A 23,075-nucleotide genomic window follows, 5' to 3' on the forward strand; every position below is an offset into this window, starting at 1 on the left:
TTAAAAAAAATGTCAAAGCATGGTGTGGGTCAAATACAGCATATCCGTGGTTCAGTTCCAGCTTGCCGGTTGTCAGTTTGCAAGCCAGCCCGATGCCTGGAGCTAGCAGACCTCAGGCCGTGCTTGCTGGGTGAGTGAATGGATAGAGGGGGATGGCGAGTTCCACAAGGGGAAGCCTTCCCACCCCTGCGGCCAACTCAGCTGTGGGTACAGGACGCAAAGAAGAACCCTGCTGAGTATGTTTTGTACCTGGATTCTCATCACCCAGAAGAAAGGTTGGCAGTGCCTTGGCTTGGCTGAACATAATGTTGGAGGGGTGTGTGCTTGGAACCCACCAGGTTGGATGGGAGAGATGTCTTCTCTTTGACCAGGGGTCATAACTACAAAAAATAAACCTTACGATTTCTAGGCAGGTGAGTAAGAGTTTGTACCCCTCCTATCAGGTGAATGGCAGAGGACGTCAGCTTCCTGTGGCTGGGAGAAAGCCACCTTCTAGGCCTCCCCTGAGGTTGCATAGGAAGGACTGGGAGTTCACACACCGACCGTGTTGACCCCTCCCTCCTGCCCACCCACTCCCGGTGGTTCCAGAGCATTTCTCAGGAGGCCTGGATGTCTGAGTCACCGTGTGTGCGATTCTCCCCTCAGTTTGTAAGAGTGTGTTCTTATCAGATGCCCTCTTGCTCTTGCTAGATGTCATCACCCTGCAGTAAGGCACTGTAAAGCCAGTGGGCAGGGCCACTTTCACAGCAGCCAGGCCCATGCAGGTTCGCATTGGATTCGGACAGTTGGTAAAGTAACAATGGAGCCAAAAGCTGATGGGCCATAGTCTTTAATCTTAGCTTGCACCCGGCGGGCAAGCAAAAAACACACACTGGGCTCCAAAACCCACTCACATAGCTACTGACTTATCCGAGTTTCCTAGAATCAAAGGTTTCTAGCTCACCAGACTTATTCACCTCTGTCCCCCATCTCCTTCCTTCTCCCTGCACAAACTCTGCACTAACTGGCTTCTCAATCAACACTCCGCCATCTTGGCTGCTTCTCCTGGCCTCCTCCACGTGGCCTTTCTCTGCTCTCCTCTCTGCTCTCTCCTTTAATATCAGGAACCAAGAGAACAAGCTCCCGTTCTGCCCCTATTTTATAGTGTAGAAATCCAAACCTTTAATCCAATATACAAAATAGGGAAGTCTCTGATACAAAGTCACTTATCTGGGGCATGATGGGATTGTACTAACCCACATCAAAAAGGGTGGGAAAGGCTTAATCCCAAAACCAAGCCCCAGGCTACAAGGATTCTGCCTGTCCACAGCCCGCCCCCAACACACATTAATATCACCTAGGCAACGGCCTCCTCCTGGGCAGCGTCATCTTTAACAAAGTGAGCATAATACATTTCATCTGCCCAACAGGCACTCGTTCTCCGGAGCAGTTAGAGACCGGACAGTCGCTAAGCTGGAAAACCCGCAGAACCCAGGGCAGGAGAGCGAGGCCAGAGGTGTGACCTCTTTACCTCTGACCCAGGTGTGAGGGGTGACTTAGAAGAGCCTCTGGGTTCCAGGCCATACACACCCAGACAGCAGATGAGGCCAGACTGGTGTTCCGGGGCAGAAGCAGAGGTCGGAAACACACAGCGCCTGCCCCTGTCACACGGTGGGCCGGGGGGACAGCCCGGGTCGGCCAGGCCGCCCCTGTCAGGGCCCTTTCTGCTCCATTACAACTGCCTCTTCTGTCAAAGAGGCTTGAGCCCCTGTGGCTGGGAAGCTGCCTTCCTGCAGGTGAGCAGCTGGGGTTGCCATGACGACAGAAGATGTGGGCAAGGAAACAGGGCCCTGGGCAGAGGCAGCTGGAAGGTGGCTAGAGCTCCCCAACCTCTTCTGCCCTTTCCAAGGGCGAGGAGGAAGCTGTCCAGCCAGGTCCGCGGCAGCCTGGTACTGTCCACATTCTTCAGGTTGCTGTCCTCGGGACCACAGGCAGCTGTGTTGATGCTACTGAGAGAGGGGTCATGACCTGAAGGTTTGTTTGAAAACCTGCGTAAACATCTTCTATCAGAGGGAGAGTTTATGCTCCTTAGCCAAACAAGTTGTTGGAGATGATGTATGGTGAATGGATTTGTTAAGTCTGAGCTGGGGCCGTAAACTGTCCCCAAAGCCCGAGGACCGCTGGGGAGAAGGCCTCGTCTCCAATCTGTCTCTGTCTGTGTCACCCCTCCCGGTCCTGCCTGGACTGAAGGAAGCAGGCCCTTCCCGGAGGCTGGCCCTGTCGCACCCCAAGCCAGGAGCTGTGGCTCAGCTGCCAGCCAGGGCCCAGCCCCCCAGCCCCCCAGCCTGACCCCCAGCCCGACCCCCAACCTGACCCCCAGCCCCCCAGCCCCCCAGCCCCCCAGCCTGACCCCCAGCCCCCCAGCCTGCCCCCCAGCCTGCCCCCCAGCGCCCTACGTTTCCCGGCTGCTAGCTGGACGGGATGCCTTCCTCCTCCCTGGCCCGGCCAGAGCCTGCTCACAGCTTGGCACTGAGAGGGAACAGGAGAGGGTGATGGGAGGCTCAGGATGGGGAACGACCTTCCTCTCACGGCCGCTCCATTGCACGTGTGGGGGCTCGGAAGGAAACCCTGGGCGTCACCCCGCTCAGGACCTCTCATTCTGTCACACCCCACTCCAGTCACTCCTATCAGTCTGTCAGCAGAGTCCACAGGAACTGGCCACCCTCAACACTGTCTGCGGAGACCATCGCCTGCGCTCTGGCTGCTGCGGCCGTTGCTGCCGTTACCCCTCCCAGCGGTTGGCGGGCGCAGGGGCGGCGAAGACAGACTGTGTGCTCCTCGGCTGGGACCCCGGAGTAAAGGTCGCAGGCCTTACCCCACCGGCACAGCCCTGCAGAAGCTGCCCCTCCTCTCCCACGCCTCTGCTCCAGCCACTGGCCACCGACAGGCAGCCCTCTGCCCCCTCCCACTGCTCGCACACCCCTCGCCTTTAGCCAGGCCGCCTCCTCTGCCTGGGACATCCTTCCCCCAGCTCCTGCTAGGCCTGCTCCAGAATCTTCCGTCTTTAATGAAATGCCACGTTCTCAGTGAGACTCTCCCCTAGTAACCGCCCATCCCCTCGCTCTGCCCTGTTCCTCTTTCTCTATAACACATAGTACCCTCTACACCTACACTACGTCCTGCCGTCTTAGCTATCGTGTTCAATGGTCTCTCCTTGCTAGCAAGCAAGCGCAGGAGGGCAGGGCTTTCTCCGTGTTGTCCACCGTGTTCCCAGGACCCAGGACAGGGTCTGGCTTTTAGTAGGTGCTCAATAATTATGGCAGGAAAGAAGGAAGGGCTGCATGAATGGATGGATGGATGGATGGATGGATGGTGGATGATGGGTGGATGGATGAGAAAAGAAACAATAGCCAAGAGCCCCTTCTGTCCAAAGGGACAAAAGTCAGCAGAGGAGGGGCCTGGGGCTGGATTCAGGTGTGTGGGTCTCTCTGGCAGCATGACAGCCACCTGGGAAGTCAATGCCCCGGCTGCCTTGTGTCCCTCTGCTAAGTAAAACCCTCAGCAGTCCTGGGAGCCCGGAGGAATGTGGAGGCCATTTGTCCAAAGGAGAACGTGGCAGCCCTCCAGGAAGGAGGGTCACCCGGCAGGACCCAGTGTCTCCGGACAGTTTATTTCACACGGGGCGAATCTAAGCATCTCGAGTGTACAGACAGAGCCAGAGAGGGAAGAAAAAGAACGGGAGAGCATTTAACTTCCTGAAAACTCTTTATAATAATGCAGAACAATTATCTATAGCAAATACCTTCAAAATTTAAACTCCTGAAACATTTAATTCCTTAGCGTTAATACACACAGGTGCTCTTACAGGAGGTGGGGAGGGTGTGGGCACAGCAGATTAACAGCCTCCGTAGGGATCAGAGTTGCAACAGCGTTATTTATAAATTATATTACATCCGTTTCATTTGCTGACCTAGGCAGCCAGAGGGTGGAAAGGTATACAATTTGGAGGAAACACATTCATACCAGAGTGAGGGATGCTGGCGGGAGACACAGCTTTGTAACGTTAAAAATGTATAAAGTATTTAGCAAAAGTTACAGAAAACAGACCAAACAAGCTAGTTTATTTTGTTAGAAAATTCCACTTGCCCAGGGTTTGATGTGCTCGCGTCTATGCAAGGACTGCTGTGTTCCCCCACCCCATTATCTCCTTCCTAAGAGAAGGCAGAGATGCAGATTTGGGGCCCGTTGCCCAGGGTGCCTGGCGTCCCTTTGAATGTGTGTCCCTGGGTCCACATGGTTTGCCTGGAGGCCACGGCTCTCCAGCCGGTCTGTTGCAAACAATGCCGAGGCCGAGGGAAGAGTCTCAATTGACTGATGAGTCCGTGGTGGTCCCAGAAGGGGGTGTGACAACTTCAGGTTACAGGATTTACGGGACAGCAGAGTGGGCCGAGTCCAGCGCTCTGGCCTCTGGAAACTGTCCCAGCTCCCCACTGTCCCGCCCCCATCGCGGAGCCCACGTGCTGTCCCTTCTGCATTTGTTCCACCATTGCAGTCCCGTGAGGAATTCTTGACACACGAAGGGCCAGTGTCCCCTGAACAGCACACAGAGAGTGTCCCCTCCCCTTCAGAGACCCCTCTGAACCAAGGCTCTGGGAAGAGCCTGGGTGCAGGGAAAATAGATCATTGCTTTTTTTTTTTTTTTGTCACATCTTATTGTCACCCACACCTGCTGCCACAGGAGTTGGGTCCTGTGTCACTGTCAGGAAAGGCCTGAGAGGAATGATACTCTTGGGGATGGGAGGAGCGGTGACAGGAGCCCTCCTCGGCGGAGTCAGCCCAGAGCGGCCCAGCGGCGTAGCTCCTTGGCCCCCACCATGGGACACTGGGGGCCCGGGCTCCCCGGCCTTGTCCTGGACCAGGTATGTTTTTAGTTTGCTTGGGGAGGGCTCACCTGTCACTGAGCAGGGCCCGATCAAGACATGGCTTGGATCAAGACATCATCTTGGGGGGCCTAAGAGGAACTACTGCATTCTCACAAGCTCACACAACTCTTTAATTGCAGCTCCGTTTGTGTCCCAGTGGAGAAATGCCAGGGCACCCCTCTCATGAGGACTCTGGGTACCACCGTGCACTCCTGTGCCGCGGGGACCCAGCTCCGTGCGCACAGGGTACAAGGCAGGAACCGAGAGGGGGAAGACAAGGCAGCGACTGCGGAAGAATCAACACCCTCGGCCCAGGAGAAGCGGAGGTCCTCCCTCTGCTCGCCTTCCACACCCCAACCCCAGGTGCTCAACAAATGCCAGGGACCGTGTGAGCAGCCGGGAGGATCCCCAGGACAGGGGGTCTGTGGGCGGAGAGGCGAGCTTCGGGGCACAGCAGGAGTGAAAGCAGCTAGGAGACCCTGCCTGCCCCTCCCCGCACTCCCTGGCAGCTCTCTGCTTTGTCAGCTCCTAACCCTGGCCGAGAAGGCGTGTGTGGCCCCAAGAACCGCCTGCGGGCACAGCTGGCATTTGGAGAAGGGCTCTCGGGAGCTGTAGGAAGCAGCAAGCTAGAAGTAGCCGTGCAAACAAGCTGCAGACCCCAGAGCAGGACCTCCTGGGGCGAACAACACATTTTAAAAGCAAGGAAGCCATGGGGCACACCCGTGCCGTGGAACGCTGCTTGGCGGTGCAAGGGAAGAAGCTCACGGGCACACAACCGCACGGGCGACTCAAAAACCACGAGGCTGAAAGAAGCCAGACTCAAGGGCTCCACAGTGTGACTCCATTTATACAACATTTGAGAAACGGCAAAAAACCAAAACCAAAACCCCACAAAAAGTATAAGGTCAGAAAAATGAAATTGGGGGTTGCCCAGGGCTGGGGATAGGAGGGATAAATCGACTAGAGCGTCTGGGGGACCTTTCGGAGTGATGGAAATAGTGTGTTGATTTGGTGGTGGCGGTGACAAGTAGAAGCCTGTCAAATTTCACAGAACCATATACTTCAAAAAGGCGAGTTTTACCATAGGTCAACAAGCCCCAAGACTGCATGTCAAATACGTCAGTGAACCTGTGAAGAGGAAAGGCGGGGGTCTTACTGGAGCAGGAGGGCTCTGGGAGGAAGATGGTGTGCAGGTTAAGCAAGCACGCTGCCGGCCGGCACCCCACTTAGTACCTGCAGATCCCCTATCTACATAATCACGGGCGGGTCCGCAGGACTCTGTGTAAACTCTCTGGGTCCAGGCTGCTCACAGCTGGAAGGAAAAATCACTTAGACAAGCCAAGGTCTTTGACGTGCTTTGAATTTTATGGCTTGTGTTTCCAAGAAGGGACTCGGGTTCCGCCAAGATCTTGATGCACCCGTCCACGAATCCAGCGATTGACTGGTTTTCACGGAGGGAATGGTAACACAGCCCTGGCTCGTGAACGTGCACACTGGTTCTGTCTGCTTCTGCCGTTGCTCAGCCCTGGCGAGCAGAGACCTGCTGACTGCAAAGCTCTCCCGCCACCAGGCTCTGGGTGGGGGAAGGAAGGGGGCCCAGGGTGGTCCCACAGGCAGAATCTCAGAGGCCACCCCTGTGGATCAGGTGACCAGTGCTTTGCAATACCGCTCACAAACACTGGGAATAAATGATGGAGAGAAACGAGCGGTTTTTCCTAAAGTTTGTATGGCAACCAGATCAGTTTGAACACCATTTGTCTTGGAGATATATATTTTGGTGTGTGTGTGTGGGGGGGGGGGGGGGCAGAGAGACAGAAGAGAGAGAAAGAGAGATGAGAAGCATCAACTTGTAGTTGCATCACCTTAGTTGTTCACTGATTGCTTCTCATTCGTGCCTTGATGGGGGGCTCAAGCCAGTGATCTTGGGGCTCAAGCCAGTGACCCTGGGATCATGTTGATGATCCCTGCTCAAGCCGAAAACCCCACGCTCAAGCCAGGTGAGTCCACACTCAAGGTGGGGACCTTGGGGTTTTGAACCTGGGACCTCAACCTCCCAGGTTGATGATCTATCCACTGCGCCACCACCGGTCAAGTGACATATGTGTATATATTTTAAGCCAGGTTTTCACAGACAAAAGTAAGTGAGTAGGGAGAAGGGGCTCACTTGTTCTCAGAAATGGAACAACAGATGTGCTCAAGGAGAACCCACACTCTCCTGTTCTGAATCGTCCTAATAACCTAAACACCAAAACACTAGCAAAACCAGAACAACAACGCGGAGAGAGTGTCTGCTGCCCCAGCGTGCGCTTTCAGACTCTCTGGACTTCCTCCCGACTCCGACTTTCCCTGGAGGCGGTGCTGTCACCAGTGCCGGGGCCGGGACTGCGGACCTCAGCTCTGCTCCTCATTCAGCGTGTTCATTTTCGGGTGCTCACTGCCCATGCTTGGGCTCCAGCCCCTTGGTAAAGGGAGTTTTTAGTGAAGTTATAAACAAAAGACCTCTCAGAAATGTAAGTTGGATATGGACTGCGAGGGTCTCGTGACCAGGTGTCTGGGGTCTAGAGTCTAGGGGTTCAGGTTGCTGAACGCTTACCGCTGTCTACCCGCCACCCAGCGGGTGAATGCCACGTGGCAGCAGTGGCACTGTAATTACAGGCTGCCAGTGGGTTCCATGTGGAAGGTTCCGTGTGCCCATTCTCCAGAGAGGTCAAACTACTCCCCTGCCTGCGTGGAGCCTCGAGGAGGTCGGGAGAGTGTCTGTCTTGTAGGCGGCAACATTTCCGGCACCTCACACAGTGCCTGGCTGGTGCCCCGTGTCTGCTCAACAGAGAAACGGCGGCACGAATGCAGACCTATCAGCACACAGACAGTATCTCCAAAAACTCAAATTCTGCCGAGAGGGCCTGTTATGTATGTGAATGCCAAAGCTACCGACCTGCAGAAACCCCGGGAGAAAAGAGAAGTCTACAGCATAATGGGTCCTGGGCTTCCCTGATGACAAGCTCATATCCTGTCCTCGGGCCTTAGCACATTGCTTGGTTTTCGCTAAATGCTTGATGTGAAGGATGGGGGGTGTGTGTGTGAAGAATGACTTCAGGAAACAGACTATCCACAAAGGGCCAACTCGGATTGCCCTGGAAGAGGTGAGAGAGCTCCCTCTGTCCCGGGCAGGGACGGAAGACTCCCGAGTCCTCAGATGAAAACAAAAAGGAAACATCCATGGGCATAGCCACTCAAAACATCTGTGTCCGTAACAAGGCTATCGGCTTTGAATATCTGAAAATCAACTACAAACTAGTTTACCAAGCCACAAAGCCATGACTACTAGCACCTGTTTTTAATAAAGAAACTAAGAAATAATACCCTGAAGCTGGTGGCTGGTGTCGTGGCCTGAGCCCAGGGCCAGAAGGCGTGGTTCTTCACGCAGGTGGACAGAAGGCCTTCACATTGACCTTTCTGATAGGGATGCTTCCGTAAGAGAAGTGAGAAAGTTTGGTTTGCTTTAGTAGAGTTGGTATCTTTCTACCATAAACTGTGAGAGAGCGATTCTGACTCAATGGAGAAGAAGGTAGCAAAAGATTGAAGGTGACGAGTCATCAGATACCAGCACGTAAGACTGAAAGACCAGTGGGCGGTGCTCTCAGAGTTCTGCGCTCTCGGGAGACACACACGTCCTGTAAACCCAAAGCCATCTAGGGGAAGGTTAAGAAAGATGGGTGGGTTCTCAGGGTGTGGGTTCCAAACAGGAATCTGCCCCTTGCTAGCTGCATGACTTCCTTTGGGTCCCTTTTCTTCTTCTGGTCCTTTTGAACTGATTCTCAAGACTTAACATGATGGATGTCCTGGCCAGATAGCTCAGTTGGTTAGAATGTCATCCGGAAGCACAGAAGTTGCCGGATCGATCCCCAGTCAGGGCACACACATATACACAGACAGATCTGTGTTCCCCTCTCTCTCTTTCCTTTCCTCTCTCTCTCTCAAATGATAATAACAGTAGTAAAAGGCAACATGATGGACATGTTGTTCTGTGGTTGGGAACAGGAGAAAGTGATGGCCAGGGGCCTGACTACAAGCCTGAAAGCTTCCTAAGTCGCACGCAGACCAGGTGTTTGCAGAAACTGGGAGATGACGTGGGGTTCCGGGACGTGCAGAAGGCGCTGTGAGGCCCAGGTGGCAGGACACTGCCTCGGAGGCGACAACCCAGTGTGGCCACCATAGTCTTCAATGCCTGTACAGTGACCACCAGTGAGATAGAGCCATACAAGGGACAGTGAGTCCAATCCCGCCATGCACAAGCAGGTGGAGCCATCTGGGGGGTGACAGGGACCTGCCCCAACCCGTCTCCCACACGGAACTGAACCACTCCCCCGCCTTTAAGAGCATGGAGAGGGCTGGGGCAGGAAGGAGCATCTGAAGGTGGGGTGGATTGGGGTGTTCAGAGAGGAGACTTCACAGAGGATGCCTGATCTCCTAGGACACACGGTTCAACACCAACAGAGGGCTAATTTGCTGAATGAGGTAGTTCCATTCTGACCTCTCCAGGCAGGGTCAGTCTGGGAGGGCAGGAGCCAGGCCTGCTTCCCAAGACTCTCGATCAGGAAAGGTGACAGAGGAGAGCCAGAACGCGGGCTCCCAGAATGCCGTGGGAGGGGCTGCAAAGGGTTCTGAGTGCGGCTGTCCCGCTGAACAGTGCCTCCCGTCCACGGCTGTGATCCTGACACTTGGCTTGGAGACGGAGACCTCCCTCCCCCCCACCCTGCAAAGCCCTGGAGACAAGAGGGCCAGCTGGAGGAAGGACCTTGGGACTTCCAGGGGCACAAGCACGTGACACAGGTGGCGCTGGGCGGGGAGAGGACCCCTACAGTGCGCTGCAGGGGCCACAAAGTTCCAGCCGCAGTCTGTTCTTGAAGCGGCAAGCACAGCATGGGAGTTGGGGGTCTGCAGCCTCAGAGACAAGAGTGGGGCTGTGGATCCGTCCTCCGGGCCTGGGGACGTTAGGGACCCCCCAGGGGGGCCATCCAGGCCGCCCATCTGGAGTCACCAGCTGCAGGCCACACCCTTGCCTCTCCCCAGTGGACCAGGAGAGTGGGGGGGCAGCCCCCCTTGGCAGCAGGCCCCATGGCGGGAACCACCACCTCCTCTCCACAGGACGCCCAACCCCTCTCCTGGGCGGGACCCCCGGGGCGGCATGTGCCCGTCTAGATCTCCATGTCCACAGGGCGGATATTGCCCGTCTTGTGCTCTCTGACCCACAGCTCCCTGTCTTTGGCTGGGTCCACTTTTCGAAGCAATTGGTCCACAGGCTCAACTGTCTGCAAGGGATGGAGGAGAGAGGTCACTGTCAGAGACGGCAGCAGAGCCTCTGAGCCACGCTGCTCACATCTCTGTGCCTGTTGGGGCGGCCTGTCAGAGGGGACAGACAGACGTGCAGAGGGCTGTGGGTCCCAGGGGAAGCCCGCACGACAGACGGACAGACGTGCAGACAGACAGACGTGCAGAGGGCTGTGGGTCCCAGGGGAAGCCCGCACGACAGACAAACAGACGTGCAGACAGACAGACGTGCAGAGGGCTGTGGGTCCCAGGGGAGGCCCACACGACAGACAGACAGACGTGTAGACGGACAGACGTGCAGAGGGCTGTGGGTCCCAGGGGAAGCCCGCACGACAGACGGACAGACGTGCAGACAGACAGATGTGCAAAGGGCTGTGGGTCCCAGGGGAGGCCCGCACGACAGACAAACAGATAGACAGACAGACAGATGGACGTGCTGAGGGTCCCAGGGGAGGTCTGCACGACAGACAGACAGACGTGCAGACAGATAGACATGCAGAGGGCTGAGGGTCCCAGGGGAGGCCCGCACGACAGACAAACAGATAGACAGACAGACAGATGGACGTGCTGAGGGTCCCAGGGGAGGTCTGCACGACAGACAGACAGACAGACGTGCAGACAGATAGACATGCAGAGGGCTGTGGGTCCCAGGGGAAGCCCGCACGACAGACAGACAGACATGTAGACAGACAGACGTGCAGAGGGCTGTGGGTCCCAGGGGAAGCCCGCACGACAGACAGACAGACGTGCAGACAGACAGACGTGCAGAGGGCTGTGGGTCCCAGGGGAAGCCCGCACGACAGACAGACAGACGTGCAGACAGACAGACGTGCAGAGGGCTGTGGGTCCCAGGGGAAGCCCGCACGACAGACAGACAGACGTGCAGACAGACAGACGTGCAGAGGGCTGTGGGTCCCAGGGGAGGTCTGCACAACAGACAAACAGAGAGACAGACAGACAGATGGACGTGCTGAGGGCTGAGGGTCCCAGGGGAGGTCTGCACGACAGACAGACAGATAGACGTGCAGAGGGCTGAGGGTCCCAGGGGAGGTCTGCACGACAGACAGACAGACAGATGGACGTGCTGAGGGTCCCAGGGGAGGTCTGCACGATGGACAGACAGATAGACAGACAGACAGATGGACGTGCTGAGGGTCCCAGGGGAGGTCTGCACGACGGACAGACAGATAGACAGACAGACAGATGGACGTGCTGAGGGCTGAGGGTCCCAGGGGAGGTCTGCACGACAGACAGACAGATAGACGTGCAGAGGGCTGAGGGTCCCAGGGGAGGTCTGCACGACAGACAGACAGACAGATGGACGTGCTGAGGGTCCCAGGGGAGGTCTGCACGACGGACAGATAGACAGACAGACAGATGGACGTGCTGAGGGTCCCAGGGGAGGCCTGCACAACAGACAAACAGATAGACAGACAGACAGATGGACGTGCTGAGGGTCCCAGGGGAGGTCTGCACGACAGACAGACAGACAGACAGATGTGCAGAGGGCTGTGGGAGTGGGGGGGGCTGGAGGACTGCGCCTCCCCACCCAGTTTCTCACTTGGGCGCGTCACCCTCTAGACCTCAGGCCTGGGCGAGAGGGCAGAGTGGCCTCCATGGCCCCAGGTCTGTGAACAGCCCCACTGTTTGTTCCCCCGGTCCCCACGCAGGACGGGACAAATGAAATTCTATCTTGAAGTATCCTGAATCCTTCTAGCTTATTTTCCCACTCAGGAAGGAACGCCCCGAGCAGGCCAGATGTCTCCAGAGACATGAACCATCGTGAGCGTCCTCCTCCCTGGGGCTCACGGGCCTGTGTCTGCTTCCTGTGCTTGGGATGAGTTCACAAACGACCCACCAGCCCACCCCCAGGTGGCCCACCGTCCACCTTCAGGGCAGATTCGTTTGTAAGGACGGCTTGACCGGCCCCAGAGTGGGGCAGGCGCGCCTCCGGGCCCAGACCCCCGGGCACTCACGCTTTGGTTGAACATGTCGGTCTCGTGCCGCAGCTGGGTGTACTGGCACAGGTGTTGCCGGATCATCTCCACCCTCTCCACCTCCAGCCGCTCCAGCTCCTGCACCGGGCGAGAGCCCAGGGGCCGCTGAGCATGCCCCCTCCACCAGGGACCTTCCCCCCACGCGGGCCCCAGACCACTCTCTCACACGAGACCAGTCGCTGCCTGCTGAGACCCGATCCCCTCTGACCCTCGGGGTGACGGAGAACTCGCCCCGCATCTCGCGGTGGAGGGGACGATGGTGACACAGCACCTGCTATTTCCTGAATCCTAGGACGGGACTGTCCTCCTAATAATCTTAACAGGTCTGTTCCTCTCTGCATTTTCCAAACAAGGGAATGAGTGGCCAGAGAGGTAATACCCCCTACCCAGAGTGACAGGGAATTGTGGGAGGAACGAGATTTGAACCAGGGTCTGGTGTGGTCTTCAATCATGACTCTACACCAGGGTGGCTCCAGCTCCAGGTTCCCGGCAGGGTAGAGACGTGGGACACGTGCAGGAGTGTCTACCTCCCTGGGCCTCTGTCCTCTGTCCACCCCTCGTGCTGAGGGACAGGCCAGAGACCAGGCCAGGGACCAGGCCAGGGGAGGCTGGGGGGTGGGAGCAGGCGGGCTGGGAGTCAGGTGGCCACTGTCAAAGGGAAGAGCGGAAAGGGTTTGTTCTTTGGTTTCTAGGTGGTCTCACATCTCTGGCATTTAGGGGATCAGGATGTTATTCGGTGCATAACTAGGTCACTGCCCAGGTGATTAACCAGGGAGGGAATAAAGCAGGGGACTTAATTAGGAGATTAACCGGGAGGAAAACCAGGTCACCGTCTTGTGCCGGATGGATGCGGGTGGCTACAGGCCATGGGATGCTGTGATAAACACCTGGCAGGACCCTGCTTTCTCATCGGGCCCAACGGCCCAAGTGCCTGCTGCACTTCACTGCAACAAAGTGTGAGCAAGGAGGAGAGGCGCTGCCCCGTCCGTCACAAGGAGAACTCATGAAGGCAAGAAAAGGGGCTGAGGCCTGGGCCCCCCACCCTCCTACAGAGCGCCCCACCCTCAGCACTCATGTGCCTGGTACGGGCCTCTCTGCAGGACGGACCTGAACTCTCCCGGGGCGAGAAGGTCACGCTTCCTCAACTCGGCTATTTGTCCTAAAGGGGCCACTGTCGTCTCGGCTGAGGACACTCTCAGTTAAACCTGACTTCAGGGATCGCCAAGGAGGATACAGCAAGACCCAACTCTCCCCCACATTCACACTACTGGGGAGCGCCAGAGCCCGAACCAGCGCCGGCTGGCCCGAGTCCAGGTCCTGACCCCACCGTGAGCAGGCAGAATGACCGTCTCCACAGCCACCTCCACGTTGTCACCCACCCGGGGCTTCCCGGGTGCCAGTCCCCGGACGGAGGTTCTGACACATCTCTGGGCACTCACCAATGTCGTGGTCACCATCTCTTCAAACCACTTGGACTGGGCCTGGTTGTAGAGGTCCACACAGCGCATAAGGTCGTCTCCTAGAGAAGGCCAGGGCCACCATCACCCTCTGTCCTGTCCTTATCATGGCAGCCCTCTCCCGCCCGCACCCCCTGCCGTGCCTTCTCCTCTCCTTGGGGTCATGGAGGCCATTGGAAGTGGGGGTGGGGGAAAGAAAAGCAGAACAAAGAGAGGGGGCGACCCAACATGACCAGAGACCAGCTTCAATGTGCCCAACTGAACTCGACCCCAGAGAAAATATCTAGAATATGAATACGAAAACCCTGCAAATCAGAACTTGTGAAATATTTAATATTAGGCACTGGCATGAGAAAAAATAAATGTCTGGTGGCCTAACTACAGGGTAGGGCAAAAACAGAGTGACCGTTGTTCATATGAAAAATAATACAACAATTAATAAATTATAATACAAGAATAAACTTTGTTTCATGTATTCACAACTGTAAACCTACCTTTGCCCCACCCCATATTTAATTTTTTTTAACCTGAAGTCAAAAGAATATTATTAAGAAGTGATTAAATAAAATAACTTGAAAGGGGATGTCCTTTCCAAAAAAAACACAAAAAAACAAAGAAACAAATTAAAAGATCAACAAGCTAGAAAAAATATTTGCACCTCAAATGACAAAAGGTTAATTTCCCTACCCTATCTGTGATCTCTATCAATCGATCAGTAAGAGTAAGACCAGTCACCGGACTAGAAAAATGGGGTAGGGATGTGCATTATTCAGTTCACAGAAGGAAGTCACAGGTGACTTGTGAGTCTATTTTAAAAAGGCTCCACCTCATCCTGGCTGGTTAGCTCAGTGGTAGAGCATCAGCCCGGTGTGTGGAAGTCCCAGGTTCGATCCCAGCCAGGGCATACAGGAAAAGCACCCATCTGTTTCTCCACCCTTACCACTCTTCTTTCTCTCTATCTCTCTCTTCCCCTCCCGCAGCCAAGGCTCCACTGGAGCAAAGTTGGCCCGGGTGCTGAGGTTGGCTCCATGGCCTCTGCCTAAGGCACTAGAATGGCTCCCGTGGCAACAGAGCAATGCCCCAGATGGGCAGAGCACTGCCCCCTGGTGAGCATGCCAGGTGGATCCCGGTCAGGCGCATTCAGGAGTTTGTTGATCTGTCTGCCGCCCCCCTTCTCACTTCAGAAAACACACACACACACACACACACACACACACACACAAAGGCTCGACTTCACTCAAAAAGAAATGCAAATTAAATGAACAACAAGATATCATTTTCACCAGCGAGTATGAGGTCACCCTGTGTCACACAGTGCTGACAAGACTTTAGGAAACACTGATGCTGTTGGTGGGCACGCCTCTTTGGAAGGCAGTTTGGAGACACCTGTCAAAGTGAATACACATTCACATCTCTGTTCTCGCTCTGTATGGATTTAGACTCACACACAGACACATTTATAACAACACAGCATTTTACACAGCATTGCAGACACTGCCAAACACGCCAACACAATCGAAAGGCCCTACAGAAATCAGTGAGGGAAACGATGAAATGAAGTTGGAGACAATCCTACACTTGGATACTATTCAGCCACTAAAAAAGTTTGATGTTCATGAATGGATGGGTAATTAAACATATAGGTAATGGAATCACGCTATTTCTAAGACATATTATTAATGAAGGTATAACTTTAGAACACAGAATACATATATATTTTATATATATATACGATTTTATATATATATATGATTTATATATATACGATTTTGTATTTTCATGTGCTGATTAAACTTTTTTCAACAAGCGAAGATAAGGATTGGGTAATGTAATTTTATTTAATGACGTAATAAAATGAATTTAAATATACCTCTCCTCATCCTGGCCTTCCCTCCCCACCCCTAGTAAGTAATATTACGCCTTGTCTTTCTGGACCCAGCCATTTATCACTGCACATGATAAGATCTTTATCTCACATGCTATGTGTCTATTATTCTATTATTGACATTTTTATACCATCTCATTTCAAAATGTCCATACAGTGGCTCCTTCCCTCTATAATAAACTGATTGTACCGGGTTCACCAGAAGTTGAGGTGGAAGGGACCTACTGACCATCGATCCAAACCTAACCCCACCGCAGACACGCTGATCCCGGAAAGCAATGTGCACTGTCCTTGCGTGTAATGAGACTTTTTTTAAAAATAGAAATATTTGAGAAGATTTTACTGGCTTTTCTGCCCCTTCCCTGGGCATCAGCTGATTTTTACCCCTTGGTGGACGCAGAAACCAACTCACTGGACGCAGAAACCAACTCACTGGACGCATTTTTTAGGGAGACTCCGAAATGGGGTTATTTTCTTAAAAATGTCAGCCGTTGACGGGGATGGGGCAGAAGCCCATCAGCAGAGGTGAACCTCTGGAAGGCCACTCCCTGAGTGGGTGGGGTTTGTACTTCTCTTAGGGGCTCCTCAGTGACAGGCCTCCTGAATTGTGGGGACAGGAGGCAGTAACCAGTCCTGGTCAGAGAGCCAAGGCCTGGAGACAGAGGTGCCGACGCCCCGCCCCCACGCTAAGCCTCACGCTGCGGAGTGCAGGCACCGCCCCAGGCCAGGCGCCACCCCCCCACTCACCGGCCTGCGTGGACTTCCTCCGGGCTTTCTTGATGTCTTCCTCCGTCTTGTTGCTCAGCTTGATCTCCAGCTGCTGGGTCTTCATCTCCAGGTCCCTCTGCCTCTCGGTGAGGGCTTTCCGCGCCTGGGGGCCAAGGGCGTGGGCCAGCTGTTCAGAGGGTTCAGAGCCCACAGGGTCCCGCGGGTCCCGCGGCCTGGCCACCCCCTCCTGGGTCCTCTCCTCTCCGCGTCTGTGGATGGTGGCCCTGCGGCTCTGCGAGGCCACCCACCAGACCGGCCTCTCAGCCAGGGGGCCGCCGTGAAGGTGCGGCCCAGCGCGTCCACCCTCTTCTCTTTCAACTGCACCCTAGCTTGGCCTGCAGCCAGCCCCTCAGCCCAGGGTTTCACGGGTCCTGGGCACCTGCAGGTGGTCCTAAAGTCACAGCCTGTGAGTGGGGACGGAGCACAGGGTCCTCTCCGTCGGCTCCCAGAAGTGCTTAGCGGATAGCAGCGCCAGCCGCTCCACTCTGGGGCAGGACTGGCCTTCAGTGACAGCAGCTGGCAGTGTAGGGTGCCTGCAGTGTGCTCCCCCTCCGCCCTCCCCTGAGTCATTGCAGTGGTCCTCGCCCTGGGGGACAGCTCTCTTCCCCCCAGTGTTGGCCATCAGCAGGGGCCAACTCAGCTCAGACTTCCCCAACTTTTGGGAGGGGTGTGGTTAAGTCAGGAGAGGATCCCCCAGGTGGGGCCCAGACAAAGGGGCGCATGCAGAGCAGAGCGCACCATCCGGGCCGCGTCCCGGGAAAGTATCGGTACACCTCTCTCAGGGGCTCGACGGGGCCCACTATAGCTCCTCTCCTGTTCCCGCTGGACCTCTGGGCAGTGGCCGAGTGCCACGGCAGGCAGGTCCTACTGACCTTCAGTGAGTGGGGAGGTAGGTTCCCCAGGTGTGGGCTGGAAGCCCCCCGCCCCGCCCCCCTCTTCCAGGAGGCCTCTGCCCCCCACCCGCCCCCGCGTCCTGGGCCCCTCACCTTCTCCACCGCAGCGTAGCGGCTGGCGAGCTGCTTGCGGAGGTCAGCGATGTGGTGGTCACACTTCTTCATGTCCTTCTTGAAGTTCTCACGAAAGTTCATTAGGGGCTTCTCGACCTCACTGTGAAGCTGTTGAGAGTGAGGGGGATGGACTCAGGACCCCAGGCATCAACTGCAAGGAAATGAGGGGGGAGGGCACCCTGCACCCCTGCAGGGTGGGGAGGGTGGGGCCCGGGGCAGTGGCCTGGCCCCTCCGGCAGGAAGGGTACGAATGGCCACTGATCAGGTTGAGGTTCAGGAAGTCGCTTCGGCTGGCCAGGCCGCAGGATTCACACCGCAGGATGGACAGGTTAGAGTCTGGAGGCTTTCTGAGCCCCACGTTGGCCACCTCCTCCCCGTCTAAGCTCCCACAGCTTCCTGTAGGGCTATTTTCCAAACTAGAAGCTTTCTGGGGACAGAAATCGAGCTACCATACCTATGTCCCCAGGCGCTTATCATTTGCAGGGATGTCATTTAACGTGGGTGGTCACAGTCCACCTGCTATGTGCCGGCTGCAGAAACTAGGAAGGTGATCTGGACATAGTCCAGAGCTTGAGGCATCTGCGGTGGGAACCACCTGCGGCCGGGTGGGGGCTCACAAGGCCCCTCCAGTGGGCTGCACAGGGAGGGTGTGCCCGTCTCACCGCTGTGCGTGGGGACGGTCACCTTTCTGTCCCACCACAGGTAACCGGCCTCGCCTTCCGAAAGCCAGAGAAAGGTCTAACTATGCTCTGAGAGGGGCGGGCTGTGCTTCTCAAGCATTTTCCTTCTCTTTTATTTTTTCCCTTTCCTTTCTGAAGGAGAACGTATAATACTTTCTTTTTTGGTGTGGCCATGAGGTGTATCTGGTAAGAAATCAGATACATGTGGAGGTGAGCAGCCCTGCCCCGTGGAGCCAGCCTCCACGGACCTCACCTACCCCGGCCCCCGGAGCCCCACCCAATCCAGCCTCCTGTGCCCTCCAGACCAGCCTTCCTGGGTCCCGTGCCCCCCTCCCTGCCCCCGGAAAGTGCAGCTGAACTTCCCCGTGTGTGTGAACTCCATGGCCTCCCATCCACCACACACACCCCACACTCAGATTCTGTGATTTCTCCCTTTCCTCTCAGCACGCTCTTGTTTCATGATCTTTTTCTCCAGAGACCTTGAGGACTGATACGGTCCTCGTCCTACACACCCGGCTACACGTGACCGTGGGTGCCAAGAGGGCAGGAGCCTCGCCACCTGGGCCACGACCGTGTCTGCACCTGGATGGAGCTGGTGCGGCGTGAGCACGCTTTCACGACTTGGGGGAATGACAAAATCTTTAGTGCCCAACGCCCCGCGTATCGACAGCTTTGCGCTTGGGTGACCTAGGCTAGCCAGGGAGTGGGCTACCCAAGCACCCTCTCCTCCTGATGTTGGCTGTGACTGTCCACTATTACATATATTTTTTGAACCCATGCTCGTTTCCTTGCATAGGAAAACACCCCCATCTGGTGGCAGTTTGCACGATGCTGCAAACTTGAAAGCTATAGAGGACGTGCCACACAGAGGAGGTGTTTCCCCAGGAGGAGGAGGAGGAGGAGGAGGAGGAGCTGCATCTCTCAGCTGCCATGGAAACTTGTTCCTCACAGGGTTGGGGGGAGGTCTGTGACGGTTAGCTCAGCCTACTGACGCGGTGACGCTGAGGTCTCTTTCTGAGGACCCTGAAAGTGCCCAGGAGTGACCGGCAGGGGCTTTACGATATTCAGGATTCCCAGGCTCTGCCAACGAACAGAAATGCTTTTCCCAAATCCCAAATGACATTCCGGAAACGTAACGCTAGTGGCTGTCAGAGGCAGATTCTTCTTCTATGTCAGTGGTTTTTAACCTTTGTAATTTCAACCTTTTTTGTGTGTATGCACTTGGGGACTGGTAAAAATAGGAGAATTATTTCGGGGACCGCTAAGGCAGAAATCACCCTGAGCGTAAGGGAATTCGATTGAGATCACTGGGTCTATAATCTTCATACAACATCAGGGAGGTGAACTCTTTTGCAGAACAGCACGAAATTTCTAGCAGGTCCACAGTTGAAAACCCTGCTCTGTATTTTAAATACTTTAAAAAGACATAGTTTTTCTTTTTCTTTTTTTAAAAAATAGTTGACCAGGTATATTTTCATACTCATTTTTAACTTTTGAGCATCCTTGTTTAACTGGGAGTCACATGTCCTCGGAAGCATGTCCTCACGAACTCGCGAGCCAGCCCACCTTGGATGGGACAGGCTGGGGATCCATTCAGCTTGTCTGCTCGGAACCCCTCAGAACCCCTCACTCTCAGCCTCCCCCTGTTCTCACCTCACACAGGCGGCAGTAAGAGAAATCTCAAGATGCAAAAAAAAAAATGTCAGAGACCGTGGTCCAGCGATTTTCAAATGGTGGGATGCTAAGAGTAGCGGAAACAGCTTAGTGGGTCAGGACCAGCTCTTTGATGGGAATAGACCAGACAGGAGAAAAACATCAGAGGGCATTTTAGGCGCAGAGATGAGTACTGTTCCGTGAAATGTGCCTCCACTGTGTGCGTGTGCATGTGTACCCGCAGGTGGCTACTGGGTACGGATGGATACTTGTGTGCTGTGTGTGTGTGTGTGTGGGGGGGTATAAAATGTATTACTGTGGATCACCATCAGGTAAGTCTCAGATGAAAAAATAAAAGAAAAAAGAAGCTCAGAGATGCTCAGTGGCTAGTTCAAGGTCAGAGAGCTCGTTGGTAATAGCACTGACTGAGACTCATGGCTTCCAGCTCTCACTCTGCCCACAAAAATCTTCTGCCTGAATGCATGCCCTCTAATGGCACGATTAGATTCTCTCCCATCACAAGCCATCGTTCTGGTCTCCTTTCTTCAGTGACAGCCAGGTACGACTTCTGTGGATGGTAATCACTTCTTTGTAGCAGCCTGTTGCCATTAACAGTGGGTTGAGCTGGTTGACTAGCAAAGCCCGAAAGATTGCCGTCACAAAATTGCAGTTCTTACAGAGCTCTTACCCTTGACACAGAATGGCGGTGTTTCAACGAGCCTCTTGGAACAGAGGCTAAGAGCGGTTTTAGGCGTATGGAGTCACATTATATCCCTGGCAAACCACAAATCCTTGGAGCTCTCCTTTCTTTTCAAAGAAGAGCAGGGTAGCCACGGGGCTGCTGCCGAAATCACCGAAGGCCACCAATGCTGACAAGAGGCTGGAGGCACCCCAGGGTCTCCGAGGAAAACCCACCTTACGCGAACATTCTTCGTAAGCTTCCCATCCCACGACCCTGGGCATTTGGGGGGGCAGCTGTACCACCCTGGTCAGCCCCTAAGTGAGGGCAGAGCACTCCTCGGAACAGGGTTTTGAGCTTTACACGCCATTGGTCTGCCTGGAGAAGAGGTCTGGGGTCAAGTATCCGATTCCCTCAGTCCTCACCATTGCTTCCCCAGTAGCTGAGCCCCCTCTGAGGGACCCTAGGCTAGGCTCTGACCCCTGCACCCCTTTGCATTTGTGAGAAGGGAGTGCTGTCTTGCAGGCTGTGTGATAAAACGCAGAGGGATGAGTTTATTTTCGGCACCTAACTCTCTAGAGCTCTTCTACGCCTGGGATCCTGTGATATAAAAACAAGGGTAAATTCTGGTCCTTGTCCTCAGCTCCTGGCCAGAGCCCCTACAACCTGTGTAACGTCCTAAGCGGTAGAGGTGCTGGGAGCATCTTTTGTTCTAATCTTTGGTTGTGGACCCTGGTTCCTGTCCCAGCGTTCCCGCGTCCCTTGGAATTTCCTGGGTGACAGGAGCCTCTTTTGTTCTGATGACATGACTCTTCGTGGGCTCCCTGAATAGCTGCAGGATGGGGCTGGCCACCAGAAAGACCGAGCCATGATGACAAGCCTGGGATGTTCAGCCCCACCGCGCCAACCTCTACGGGGAGGGGAGAAGCCGGAGAGCGAGGAACTGACCGCTCATGCCCACGCGATGAAGCTGCTAGAAAGATCTGTCAGCTACAGTGTTCAGGGAGCCGCTGGGTCGGTGACCACATCCACGTGCGAAAAGGGTGATGCACCCGACTCCCAGGGACTGAGCTCTTGGGCTCGAGACCCTTCTAATCTTGTCCTACGTGCCTCTTCGTCCGTCTGTCCGGCTATAGCACCTACCTTGTCCTGCACTATGCGATACACAGGTAAGCCTAAGGAAGTGCTTCCCAGAGTCCTGGGAGCCGTTCTAGCAAACGATCAGACCTCACAACCCCCAATTTGTAGCCAAGTCAACCGAAGTGTGGGTGACCTAGGCACCCACTCCTTGCAAATGGCATCCGAAGTGGGGGAAGTCTTGGGGGACTGGGCCCCGAACCTGTCGGGGGGCCTGTGCTAACTCCAGGTGACTAGCGTCGGAATGCAGTTCTAGCGTAGGACCCCAGCTGGTGTCAGAACTGGTCAGCGCCAGAAAAACCACCGCTGGCCCGAAGTGGTGGCGTGAGTCCCGGTAGTGAAAGGAATAGAATGTTTTGTCACCGGTGTGCTCTATAAACAATCCAGAGTCAGGGTCCTGCGGATGGGAAGTCAGGGCCAGCAGGACTCCCGGGGGGTCCAGCAGGAGCCCTTTCAGAAGCTTGGGCAGAGCGGGCTCCCAGCCCCACCCCCCATGACGGCAGCCTTCCCGTCCATCTGGTCAGTCCACGGAGGGTTCTACCAGCAGAGAACAGAGCTGTCGGGGGCCAGGACGGAAGGGAGACCTCAGAGGGAATACGGCCCAGGGTCTGCGGCTCAAAAATAACTTGCTGCTTTGTATGCAAGGTGGAAAAGAGCCTAATTCACTAAGTCCCCTTCTCTCTCTCTCTCTCTCTCAGAGCGTGAGTGGCAATTTCCTTGTGAAGTCCTTGGTGTCTGTGGTTAGCGTGCTATTGTTAGCCAGGGCTTCTCCTCACATCTGGGTGTCAGCTCCCTCTTGGGGCACTAAATATCCTTTAGCAGGAAGGAGCTAGTGATGGAGCTGCCTTTCTCTTCCATCCCAGCTCCTTCTAAAGCTCCTGTCCGTGTCTGTTATCTGAGTCATTCATTCCGCCCTCTGTGGGCCGGGAACCATCACGACAGGGGCTGGGGGAGGCCTGGCACAAGCCAGACTCCTGTCCTCCGACAGCACACGTCCCACGGGGCCCCCAAGGCCCCGCACGGCGACTGCTGTGGGATTAGCACCAGGAAAGAGTGAGGACCCGTGAGCATCGAGTGTGGAAGCCCCGGGAAGCAGCAGACATCTTTGGGGAGGGATAGTCCTTGCAGGCAGTCAAGGAGGTAGTATGCCCCCTAATTTGAAAATGGGGGTTCAGACAGGTTGAGCACTTTGTCCCAGTGTCCTCCTAGGCTGCCGTGGCTGACTGGTGATGGCGGGAAGGCCGAGGGAAGAGTGTGGCTCCCCAGAGGCAAAGGCCACTGGGGATAGTGGTCTCAGCATCTCTGTTCCTTTCAAAGCCAAGCACGCCAATGGGTAGCCCTGCCACGCATGCACACGTTAGTGTGGATTATCTCACTCAGACACGGGTCATTTTCCCCCTGAAAATTTGTTAAGAGTCTGAGGGAATTTGGAGACATGAGCCAGGGAGTGGGGGAGAGAGGGCTCTTTGGAAACATGAATATAGTGGAAACAGAGTCTCATGGCTGTGCTACTGTGCATCTCTTCCAGACTCTGACGTTTACATCTTAGGAACTGGTCAACACTACACACTGTAGTAGTT

The 23,075-nt window shown here is 55.2% G+C and overlaps 1 protein-coding gene across 8 annotated transcripts in view; it reads right to left on the bottom strand.

Annotated features, from left to right (window-relative positions):
• Positions 1–3,731: 3,731 nt before the first annotated feature.
• GAS7 (growth arrest specific 7) overlaps positions 3,732–23,075 on the bottom strand; it is a 213,791-nt gene continuing 194,447 nt past the window's right edge. For all 8 annotated transcript variants that reach the window (XM_066264276.1, XM_066264279.1, XM_066264278.1 and 5 more), the window contains exons 10-14: positions 17,326–17,454; positions 16,319–16,442; positions 13,669–13,748; positions 12,209–12,307; positions 3,732–10,213 (exon numbers count right to left, since the gene is read on the bottom strand). In XM_066264276.1, coding sequence (XP_066120373.1) covers positions 10,100–10,213; positions 12,209–12,307; positions 13,669–13,748; positions 16,319–16,442; positions 17,326–17,454 — 546 coding nt within the window. In that variant the 3' untranslated portion in view covers positions 3,732–10,099. The remainder of the gene's footprint in view (positions 10,214–12,208; positions 12,308–13,668; positions 13,749–16,318; positions 16,443–17,325; positions 17,455–23,075) is intronic.

This window comes from Saccopteryx bilineata, chromosome 2 (genome assembly GCF_036850765.1).
Source record: "Saccopteryx bilineata isolate mSacBil1 chromosome 2, mSacBil1_pri_phased_curated, whole genome shotgun sequence".
In the NCBI taxonomy this organism is placed as follows: domain Eukaryota; kingdom Metazoa; phylum Chordata; class Mammalia; order Chiroptera; family Emballonuridae; genus Saccopteryx; species Saccopteryx bilineata.